The sequence below is a fragment of the Calypte anna genome, chromosome 2, assembly GCF_003957555.1.
Source record: "Calypte anna isolate BGI_N300 chromosome 2, bCalAnn1_v1.p, whole genome shotgun sequence".
Taxonomy (NCBI): Eukaryota; Metazoa; Chordata; class Aves; order Apodiformes; family Trochilidae; genus Calypte; species Calypte anna.
The window spans coordinates 127702634-127714990 of record NC_044245.1 but is presented as its reverse complement, the minus strand read 5'-3'; the positions used below and the strand labels follow the sequence as shown (position 1 = coordinate 127714990).

Below are 12357 nucleotides of genomic sequence, written 5' to 3'. Positions count from 1 at the left end.
CAGGGAATATATTATATTTGGCAGGAATGGGTTTATAATATGTCAGGACTCTCCTACTTTTTTTTAAGGGCTTCGAGCAGTCCAGAAGACTTTTATTTAGTGGTTGGACACTGGAGGCAGTTTCCCTGTGCCCTCACCACTTTCCCCATAGTTTCAGCTCACACCCAGAAAATGGAAGAATACAAAATTATTTCTGAACATCTTCTGATGCTTGGTCATCCCCAGAGAAGGTCAGAGAGAGGTGGTTCTGTTTTCAGAGCTGCAATGTAGAGCCTGAATCCTGGAACAACATTGGTTGCTGCCTACAGGGCTCCACTTTGTCTCTGTTTTTGAGTTGGGAAATTTTCTACCCCTGTTTTGAAACTGGCAGTAAAAATACTGTCCAGAAAACTGGCACTTAACTGCAGACCTGGAAACAACAGGAATGCTTGGTTCCCATTCAAACACTGGGGAAATGGGTGCATGCACTTGTTACCAGCTTAGTGCTGAACCTTTTTGTGAGCAGCATGTGGGGACTGATCTACCACAAGGTACTTTGTGGGATTAACGTGCCAGGTTTGGCCCATAGATTCATCTGAATCACCTGTTAGGAGGCTCTAAAGGTTATGATAATTAAGTGGTGTTGCTTTTACAGTGTATTACACCATCTGGCTCCAGACTTAATTGTCTGTGTTTGATAACTGATCTTGTTTGGAAACAAAAATACCTTCCAAGGCTTTAGCTTGATTTGCATGTAGTGTTAAAGAGGTCCTTCAGCTTGTCAGCTGGACCCATAGCTGCTTAGTGAGCACTGTAAGAAAATAGAAAGGAGAATGCAGGGAATTAGTGTCTGGGGCTCAGTGTCCAGAGTAGATTTTTCTGGTTTTATGCACAACTGCAAGACAAGTAAGCAATCCTAGTATATTGACAAGTCTGCATAGAAATGAAACTACCTCTGGGATGCTTTTTTGGAAGAATCTCTCCGTCACATTGCAGTGAGTTTTTATTGAGTGTGTCTGCTTCCTTCAATAGATATCAAGGCTTCTGAAGAGAAAAAAAAAAAAAAGAAGGGTATATTAGGGCCAGAGAGCTCATAGCCATTTTTTTTTTGACCACTAATACTGTGTTTAGAAATCAATTGCATTTATTTACCAATAGACAGACATCTTATCAGGGGCTACCTTTAGGCTCTATTTTCTAAATCCCAAGCTGCACCTGTTAGTCAACTCATCGATGTTAAGGGCTTGTAGAAAAGTTAATACCATGTTCAGTTCAAAGCTAAAAGACAAATTTAGAGCAGTGAAGTGTGGTTACATCCTACTGGACCTCATTACTGTACCCTGTGGCTTGAGATCCCAAATGTTGCCCATACCAGCTGAATGTACAGGCAGCTATTTACTCCTGTTCGTTATCTTGTCTTTAATTATGCCTTCGAAGCTCACATAAATGACAAGACAGGGAAGTTGTTACAGGGAGCCTGTTCTTTTCACCTTCATGGTAATGTGTCTCAAAGGAGTTGAAGGCCTAAATAATAATCAATTTTCTTTTAATGAGGTGGTAAACTCTAAATTGCTGTATCAGGTCCAAAATTTCTTTTGCAAATAAGAAAAGAGTCAGTAAACCAAACTCACGGAGGAGATTTTCAATATCTGGTGTCATGCCAAAAAATGTCTATGGACACTGGATCTTTAGTGATATCAAAAAATTAGTTGTATGATATATTTTCCTTTATACCTTTTCCTTTTCCTTTATACTTGCAGGACCATAAAGTTGAAGAGTTCATCAGTTCTCCACTTTATTCAGTTTTGATAATCAGCTATGAGATGCTACTACGATCTTTGGATCAAATTCAGGCTATAGAATTTGACCTCCTAATCTGTGATGAAGGACATCGTCTGAAAAATAGCTCTATTAAGACAACTGCAGCCCTCACCAGTCTGTCTTGTGAGAGGAGAATTATCCTTACTGGTTGGTATCTATAGCTACTTCAAATATTTAGCCATGTTAATAATACTAGGTTGGGGTAAAGCAAAAAGTTATTGTAGGTATGGCAGGAGCACAGTATAAGTTTTGGCAATGAGTATTAAATGCAGAAATCTAAGGTCCTGTAAAACCATTAGTTCCAATTTGAAAAACAAAATACAAATTTTTTCTAACTTGAGGGACACTGGCAGGCAAGGAGCCTGAAAACTTCTGTAAGGGAATCAGGACTCTTGTTTATATTCACTCACTGTTCTCCTTTCTCGTTATTTAATACAATTAATTTAGAACTTCATTTTTAAAAATTCCTTTGTCAAAACCACTAGATTTACAGTCTGTTTAGTTAGGGGGACAGTAGTTTATCAATTGCAATGAAGTTCTAGATTAATTCAGTACTCTGTGTAATTTACATGAAACAAAACATCTGTTTTCAGAATTCATTCTCAGTGGTTAATCCTTCATTCAACAATTGTACTTCTATCATTTTGAGGAAAAAAAAGTTACCAAGTACAGAATTATTTTTTTCTCTTTCCAGGTACTCCGATCCAAAATGACTTGCAAGAATTTTATGCATTAATAGAGTTTGTGAATCCAGGAATACTTGGCTCTTTATCCACATACAGAAAGATATACGAGGAACCAATTGTCAAGTCTAGAGAACCTTCAGCAACAAAGGTATATTATTACAAAAATTATTATTAATTTTATGCATTAATAGAGTCTGTGAATCCAGGAATACTTGGCTCTTTATCCACATATAGAAAGATATACGAGGAACCAATTGTCAAGTCTAGAGAACCTTCAACAACAAAGGTATATTATTACAAAAATGTGATTATGGAAAAAAATTCATAGACAGCACTGTGGGATTTGCTTTCTAATAAAATGATGCTTAGAACTAATGGTAGCAAAAGCTTTTCACCTTCCTATTTGGGATAAAATCAGTTGTTCTCCAGGGGCAGCTGGAGGCATATTTGCATATTGAGATCATGGCATTTCAGCCATGCATATTGCCATGTGGTGATACTTTATTCATTCTTAGTTTCTCCACCATACTGCAAATTCTACATGATTTTTTTTCATCAGTCAGGAAATTCTGTAACTCAATTAGACTCTTGGGTATCTTCTGGGACAGGTTCTTCCTTTGTTTAAGACTTCTGGAAACCAGACATAGAATTAAGCTAATGTAATGGTACTAAATGGAGAAGAATTGATCATTACAGTCCCATGTTAGAAAGTGGTAAATTTACATTTTTAATGTTCTTAATTAATCATTGTTCTTAACTACCTAATTAAAATAATACAGAATATTATTGAAATGAAATGTAAGATTATAATTAATTTTGTGCTTTTTTTTTTTTTCTTTCAGGAGGAAAAGGAATTAGGAGAAAAAAGAGCAGCAGAACTCACACGCCTCACTGGACTCTTTATTCTTAGGAGAACACAGGAGGTTATAAACAAATTTCTGCCCCCCAAAAAGGAGAGCATACTCTTCTGCCAACCAACAGCATTGCAACTTGAATTGTATCGAAAGCTGCTGAGTTCTCGAGTCATTAGGTCCTGTCTACAAGGCAGGCTAGAAAACAGTCCTCACCTAATTTGTATAGGAGCTCTGAAAAAACTTTGCAATCATCCATGTCTTCTGTTTAAAGCTATAAAGGTATTTATTTGCATGGGGGTGGGTGCCTGCAATTAGTCATCTCAGCAGGCAAAGGTCACTGAAATTCTGTAGAATGTGTGTGTTATTTAAGGTCATCACATACAACTTCCTTTAGGAGATCTGGTTTCAATACCATACATGTTAAGGCATCTGAATGTACTCAGGGAAGTTACCTCACCACTTTCCAATTGTCTTGTCATATTTTCTTGTTCTCAGTGTTTTTTCCCTCTTAATCTTGTCTCTGAATATTTGTAAAAATACATACAAATGTGACTTTTGCAAAGAACACTACTACCTAGAAATTATTCTGTGTAACTCTGCTGGTTCCTCTGAAACCTCCCTGTCCACATGATTATTTCTCTAAGTTTTAGAGACACTGGGAGCTGAAGGCTTAAGATGTCAATGCTACCACATGTCTCCATTTCCACTTCTCCTGGCATCCTATTGCACTGTACACCTTGTTATTTCTATAGAAATGCATAGGTAAATAATGTGATAGTTAGAACTTTAATATTACTCACTTCCATGGCCACAAGTCAAAATCCATGAAAGGTGGGTGGAAACTTAAATCTTTCTTAAAAGACATCCTTCATGATTTGTGGGAATGTCCACAGCACAGAACTCCCTCTAACTTTCAACACTACCAAGTAAAATCATTGCCTTTACTTCATAAAATAAGCACTACAAATTTTCCATATGGGAAAATGTAACCATTCAGAAACTATAGGGATGGAAAGGCCTATGTGTGCCAGTCATTTATTACCATTGTGGTTTGGAGATTTGATTTGTTTGGCTTCTTCCTCCCAGTGAAAGATTGATTTTCAAATTACAGAAAATATTACCTGTATTTTCCCATTTTATTGGTTTAACTTGGTAGCTTTTCGTTATTTCCAGTTGCATAACTGAATCTTAATGACAGCTCTCTACAACTACCTGAAAGGAGGGTGTAGCCAGGTGGGGGTTGGGCTCTTTTGCCAGATGACTTTCAACAAGACAAGAGGGCATGGTCTTAAGTTGTGCCAGGGGAAGTTTAGGTTACATATTAGAAAGAATTTCTTTACCGAGAGAGTGATCAGACATTGGAATGGGCTGCCCAGGGAAGTAGTGGACTCTCTGTCCCTGGAGATATTTAAAAAGAGACTGGATGTGGCACTCAGTGCCATGGTCTAGCAACCACAACGGTGGTTCAAGGGTTGGACTTGATGATCTCTGAGGTCCCTTCCAATCCAGCCAATTCTATGATTCTATGATTCTATGATTCTATCTTCCTAAAAAAAAAGTCAGTGACTGGTGAGTTTGCATGTGCTCTAGAAAGACAAAGCACAGTATTGTTTTTTTCAGATACAGCTTTGCTGTGGGTGTACATCTGTGTGGTTGTTTAGGTACTGAAATAAATAAAACCACATTTTAAAGTTTTAAGCATTTCAGCTTTCTCTTAGCTGTGAACTAAATCTTACATTAGAGGGTGTAAACCAACATAAACACTATTGGTATTTTAAAACAGTGCTTTCAACCTAGTACTAGTGGGTTTTGTGCTCGTATCATACAGTAGTTTGCAGGAGCTTTTGTCTTCATAATAAAAATATAGGAAAAATTTTTAAAAACAAACAAAGCCAAAATATGTTAAATGGAATGTGGGTCTTGAATCCTTTTATTTTTAATAGGAAAAAAGCTGTGAGCCTATGTCTGATGAACATGATGAGTCCAGTCTTTATGAAGGTCTAATAGATGTCTTTCCACAAAATTATACTTCGGACACTTTCACTGAAAGTGATTCAGGAAAACTGCAGGTGCTGGTGAAGCTGTTAGCTGCAATCCATGAGCTCAACTCTTCTGAAAGGCAAGTGTGAAAGAAAGGTAGAAGAGAGATAATAGGAGTGTTTGGTTTTGCTTTTCAAATTCACAAGGATGTGATATTCAAAATAAATGCATTGCAACTGTTTGCAGAGATACTGAGCCTATTTATGCATTGTACTTCTGGCTCTTCCTTGCTGAATAACTAGATTAGGATTTACAGCTGACATTTTCAAAGTCGCCCTTCACATTTTTTTGACATAAAGTTGCTTGTATTTTTCATCTTGACTTCCAGCAAGTAAAACAGTTTCTACCACTTTTGTACTATGACATATTACCTTTACTTGTGAAGACTTTCCAATGCTTTGTATCTCCTTGTAGTCAAGTACTTTAAATTGCACAAGAATATTTTTAATTACGAGGTTGTAAGTTCTTTCCTCTTTTAATCACATTTAATTGCTCAGTGCTTGCTGCCTTTTCTGTTCTGGGTAGCTGGTCACAACAGTTGAACTTGCACAACAATTGGTTATTTACCCTGTGGTAAATGCCAGTGACATGTAGGAAAACGTCTGTTTGTCACAGGATAATAGGATGCACATGGTTAGTTACTGTGCAGTTGCTGATTCATAGAAATCTCACATGGCCTTGTGTCTCATGATAACTTTTTTTTATGTACTCGTGTCTTAAAGCCCAGCTATTCCAAAAATATTTAGCTTTTGCCTTTAACTTAAATGGGATATGCTGTAGTTCAGTACCAGGAAGCAACAGCAGATCTCTTGGCGCTGATGTAATGGAATTTGCTTCTTCCTGATGCTATCTTTTTACAAATCAGAAAGCAGAGCTTGTTGTTTTAGGCATATAAAATGCCTAATATCCATGCAAAACAGTGACAGCTAAATATCTAAATGTACTGGCTTTATTTCTTGTAGTTCAAGAGAAATGGTGGTATCACGAAAAAGCGTATTTTCCTAATCAGTGCTGTAGGAGCTGCTGAGATACTACTTTGAGGCACTTGAAAGTTACTTTCAGTGATGATTGTTTGTTTTCCATTTGTTTCTCTGCTTACCTTAGTACTAAATAGTTTTTGATATATGCAGACTAATAAAGCTCAAATTCTATTTTTAATAAAAACAACAGTGCAAATTTGGGGTTGATTGAACAAAAAAATCAAACTTGAAAAGTCTTTACAAATAAATCTTGGATATAGGTCTATTTTAGAATCAATGATGATAAGGAAAATACCTTAAAAATTAAAAAATGTTCATTTCCCATATTTTCTGCAAAATTATTTGTTTAGTTCTCCAATACTTGTTTTTAATTAAAAAATATTTTTAAAAATGGGGCCCCTTTGATGGAATTTTGTACATTTAACTTAGATTGTAATGGTCCTCCAAACAAGATCTAGCAGAAAATGCCCCAACTGTGCTTATTATTTTATGTACTTATTATAAATTCAAAAGAACTTTGTTTCCCTTCAGTAGAATCATCCCCACTGTCTGGCAGGGTAGAAATTCTAGATTCGCAGAACTCTGGAACTGATTTAGTCAAATTTTCAGAGAAAAAACACTAACACAATATGGGTCATTTTGCTTAATTTTTTTTTTCTAATGCAGACTATGTTGTTTTTGGTATCTTTCACCATCCTTCATCCCAGTTCTTTACTATCATAATATGTAGGAAAAAGTCGCTGCTTTCCAATTTGACTTTGTGGATTTTGTTTCTTAGAAATTTCTGAGGTTGTCTAAAAGTTCACAGTAGCTTTTTCAGTAAGTAGAGACATATATATTATTTATCAGCTGCTACAACACCTTCTGCAAATGCTGCCTTAACAACAGCTATCTTATATAAATAGAGATTTAAAAATAAGTAATCTATCTCTGTGGTAGGTTCTGGATCTCTGCAGTCTGTGCAGTAAGCCAAATTCTCTTACAAATAAAACCATACATTATTTAACATTTGAATGATCAACAGCAGGTGTAATGCATCCAAATCTAGTATGTGCTTCAAATTAGTAAGAAATGTTTTATTTCTTAGGAAAAATGAGTAACCTCAGGTTGTGTAATTTTTTCTTGACTCATGATTTTATTTTCATGTCTTCAGTAATTTATTACCAGACTTGTAACTTTAGCAAGGTCTAAGATGATAACTTTATTTTACTGTTTGACAGAGTCGTACTGGTATCCAATTACACTCAAACATTGAACATACTACAAGAAACCTGCAAACATTATGGATACTCTTATACCAGGCTGGATGGACAAACTCCTGTCTCCCAGAGGCAACAGATTGTTGATAATTTTAACAGTAAATTCAGTCCAGCTTTTATCTTTTTGCTGAGTTCGAAGGCTGGTGGAGTGGGACTGAATCTGGTCGGTGCATCTCATTTGATCCTGTATGATATTGACTGGAATCCAGCTACAGATATTCAGGTGGGATACAGCTGTGTACATGGGGGTTGGGATGGGCATCAGTGAGGTCCTGATTGATTTTGAAATCCCTGGTTTTACATGACTTATTGCTATGCAGTTATCACATTGCATCTAGACATATTACTGGAGGAAAACTGTATCTGAGAAAAAGAAACTTGTCTGTCATAGTCTAAATATTGGTATCATTAGAAGCCACCTTGCAGTAAAAAATACAGGGTAAATTCCATTTTTCTTGGAGGAGTGAGTATATCCTTTGCCTCCTGAACTCTTTTATAACAGCAAGTTGCTGTGCTTCTAAAAAGAAAATTATGATTAGACTGTGAAAATTATGATTAGTAAGCGATGCTGTTGATTTGCAATACTTGAGAAAATAGGAGAGGTTCTGATCAGAATTAAGAGAATATGAAAATCACGTGGCAATTATGCTAAAAGAAAAAACAAAAGTAGTGATGTGGCATTCTTGGAATGGCACTGTTTGCCTCAAGGGATTTTTTAGTTTGCATTAGAGTGTTCAGTTAAAAATATAAATAACAACTAAGAAAAACACCCCAAAAACACAGTAAAAAACTTTTTATTGTAGAATAATGCTGTGTGCTTATTACCTGAAATAAGCCCTACTTCTTGACCCTACTCCTGATCCAAGTGTGAATGAGCATCCTCATGTGGTCACTTGAATGTTGCTTGAAACACAGTCTGCTAAACCAATCAAAACTGCTATAGGTTGCCAAAGACTGCAAGCCATGCTGTGGGTACTTGTACCAAATATTCAGGGGTAATCCATACATTTTTAAGAAAATCCATGTAACAGTTCTCAGTTACATTTTGTTTGTTTAAGAATTAAAAGGGTACATGAAACTTGTATTTTTAAAATTTAAAAGAAATTCGAATGTCATATTTTAAGTTGTAGTGTGTCGAAAAAACAGATGGTGGAGAATGCTGAGTATTCCTGAAATATTAAACAGCTGCTAATGCTTGGAAAACAAATATTTAGTATTTCTGGGGATTTCTGGCAGGAAAGAGGTGAAAACCCTACCTCCCTGCTATACTACATGGAAAGAAAGGGGGTAGAAAGTCAATATTCTTTTCAAAATTATTTACAGTTGATACCAGCAGTGTTTTATAAAAAGTCAAAGACACTTATTGAGGAATGCCTTCTTTGGACATCATCTTTCTGAATGAGCTAGCAGAACTGTTAATTTGATCAGTGTAGGCTGCAAGTTTTAGTTGAAATAATATTGCATAGTAGGCAGCTAATGCTTTTCATCTTTTTGTTTTCTTCAGGCAATGGCCAGAGTGTGGAGAGATGGCCAGAAACGCACTGTATATATCTACAGACTGCTAACCACAGGTCAGAGATGGTGCTCAAACACCCCAGAGTGAGAGAGCTAATGAAATTTTGTCCATAAAAAAAAGAGTTTTAAAAAATAATTTGTTCTTTAAAAATATGTATTATTTGTTCTAAATTCAGTTGAAATAGAGGTGCCATATTGATTTGCCTTTGCTTTGCTTTTGCTTGAATAGGTAGAAATAATGGTTTAGCATTACTATGAATATTGATTTGAAGAAATGGATTTTGCTTTTTTTTTTTTTACAAGGATTGGTCAAAAATTATCCCAATGTACCTATTTTTTTTCTAATACAGGCTCAATAGAAGAAAAGATTTATCAAAGACAGATCAGCAAACAAGACCTTTCTGGGGCAGTTGTAGACCTTTCCAAGACATCTGAACACATCCATTTTTCCATTGAGGAGCTTAGAAATCTCTTTACACTTCATGAAGATTCCAGCTGTGTTACCCATGACTTGCTTGAGTGTGACTGTATGGGAAAGAAAGACCATCAAAGTGAGTTTCTTCTTCATTATCTGGCTGTGGCTGAGGAAGTACATCTGTTCTGAGTATGTGGTCTGAAATACAGAGAAAGCTCTGATCCTCAGTAAAATAAGACTGAAGGAGTGAAGTTCATTAAGGGATCTGCCAGATATTGGCTGATTTTTCTAATCTATTGGAGCCCTTCACAAGATGAAAAAGAGGAAAGGCTCATCATGCACCAGTCAAAAGGAAAATCTTGCATGTATGAGTCTTTATGGGCTCTCCAAAAGTTTAAAAACCCTCAAGAATACTGAGTCATTCTGTCATTCTTCTGCTAATACCATGGGTCTTTCCTAAGGAGCATAGAATCAGAATATGGCAAGTTGGAAGGGACCTATCAGGATCATCAAGTCCAACTCCTTTCCCTGTGCACCCCCAGGATCACACCATGTGCCTGAGAGTGTCATCCAAATGCTTTTTGAGCTCAGGCAGGCTTGGTGCTGTGACCAGCTCCCTGGGGAGCCTTTTCCACTGCTCATCTGCACTCTGGATGAAAAACCTTTTCCTAATATTTAACCTAAATCTCTCCTGAGGTTACATAGCATGTAGCTATGAAAATATTTGACAATGGGTTTTAATCCAGTAACAGCAATGGTGCAGCTTTTTCCTACCCAAATGTTTTTTTTTACTTATCACATGCATCAGATGAATCATGAAGCCAGCAAAGTGTGACATACCCTGCAATGGCCTGGTCCTGTTTGGGGCTTTAGAATCGTTTGTCCAAAGTGAATTCCTCCCTTTGTGCTTCACAGAGAATAATCTTTTCCTTACTGTGATACACAGTGTATAATATTGTGTATATTGAACGGCTTGCCATAATCTGGGTGTACAGAGTGCACTAGAGACCCAGCTCCAGTCTGCTGAGTCAAAATCCAAATTATTCTCAGCTGCATGGAATGACTTCTCTGGGAGGAAATAGAAACTAGCATGAATTTGGCTGCAACATACTTCTAGATTCAGATTTACTTGAAGAATGGTAGTAGACCAAATGTCACAAAATTAAAAAGGTAGAAAAAAAGGAAATTGCCAGAAAAGATATTTCCTTTACCATCTATTAGTAAAAGGATTTGTCTTTATGCTAGCATATGGTGGTTTCAATAAATTCAATCAATGAGCAAGAATCAGCCTTTCCTCTCTTACTGTGAATACATACTTGGTTTACATTGACACACAAGGTTTATTTATGATGTTCTATTTTTTTTTCTCTCCTTTGTTATCACCAGCTTGCTTATTGATTCAGACTGAAATTTTCTGTCTAGTTTTGTCTCATTAGTCTACTGCATCATTTTTTTCAGATCCTTCTTCAGAAAAGCCTTCTGTGTCTAGAAGTTGCCAACTTGGACAAAACCAAGGGAAGCCTAATTCAAAGAAACCACTATCCATGTCACAGTTGATGCAATGGAAACATTTTTCTGGGCAACATCAGACTCTAGCTGATCCTTTCCTTGAAAGGATAAAAGAGAATGTTTCTTTCATTTTCCAGAATGTAACCAATCCAACTTCCCCCACCTAATAAAACTTAAGTGTCTTTCCCTACCACTTGCATCCTCCTCCTCATAGGTGTACTAAACAGTTACCTTTTGTTCTGTTTGTCAGGTTCTGTTTTGTGTATTTCTTGCAAGGTCTCTGGGTGAATGTGTTTCCTGGTGTTTATAGAAAGTTACAGCTATTACTAAGTTAATCATAATTGCTTCAATTATAATACAGATTTTTAAAAGTGACTTTGCTTTCCAGTCTTCTCTTCCTCTGATACCATAATAGGTAAGATTGCTTATGTGCACATTCCTATGTATATTTACTTTAGTTTCTATTTTTCTTTTGATCATAATGATTTATTGCTTGTAAAGCTGGCAACTTTTCAGCCAAATTTTACAAGGTTAGGTAATGCTATATACATTTATGTTATTAACAAGATTCTGGTTGGATTTTTGTTTTGGCAATGAAAACTTTTGTGTTTGTGTTAACTTCATAACAAGGTAGGTGTTCATTCCCCAGAATTTACAATTTAATGAAACTCAGAGCAATAGACATTGAGGTCCAAAATTCTGAGATCACAGCTTGGTACTGTGTCAAAATACTCTGAAACTCACCTATTGCTTTTACTTGGCAAAATAAACAAACTTTATTTCTCAGTACAGCCTTATCTAATTTTAGATTGCTTCCTTTAAGGACACTTTTGCCAAACACTGGAGAATCTAACATATTTTCAAGGTATATACTTTTTATTTTTTATTACTATATTATCCTTTGAAGGCACAAAAGCTTGAAATCAGTTTACAGCTTCTAAGTGAAGTACTTCAAAAGGCCCAGAAGAACAGAAGATTGGATAATTTTCAGAAATACTGCAAGCTTACACAATTTGGAAGAGTTTGAGCAAGAATAGGGCGCCATTGCAGTAATCCTGCACTGTGCCATGTGGTGTACAACCTCCTTTATTTCAGTGTCAATGCAAGCTGTAAAGCAGTAGTTTATGTTGCATGGTCCCACCAAACAGTCCTACTCTAGATCCAAGATCCCGCAGAAAGGGGGAGGCAAGGGCTGTTGAAGTCATAGCTTCTAATTCTTCATGTTCCAGTACAGTGTTTGCAGCACAAGGTGTTGATTAATGTACTTGACTGTCTTTTCTAGTTTTTACAAACACTCAT

General features: G+C 36.3%; 1 protein-coding gene across 1 annotated transcript in view; it reads left to right on the top strand.

The window, feature by feature from the left end:
* The window catches only part of RAD54B (RAD54 homolog B), a 64783-nt gene extending 53431 nt beyond the window's left edge, over nt 1-11352 (top strand). Inside the window, exons 8-15 of the mRNA XM_008502442.2 lie at nt 1740-1947; nt 2495-2634; nt 3329-3619; nt 5284-5459; nt 7581-7842; nt 9124-9190; nt 9485-9685; nt 11008-11352. Of these exons, the coding sequence (XP_008500664.2) occupies nt 1740-1947; nt 2495-2634; nt 3329-3619; nt 5284-5459; nt 7581-7842; nt 9124-9190; nt 9485-9685; nt 11008-11225 (1563 nt within the window). The 3' untranslated portion in view covers nt 11226-11352. The remainder of the gene's footprint in view (nt 1-1739; nt 1948-2494; nt 2635-3328; nt 3620-5283; nt 5460-7580; nt 7843-9123; nt 9191-9484; nt 9686-11007) is intronic.
* Nucleotides 11353-12357: the final 1005 nt, after the last annotated feature.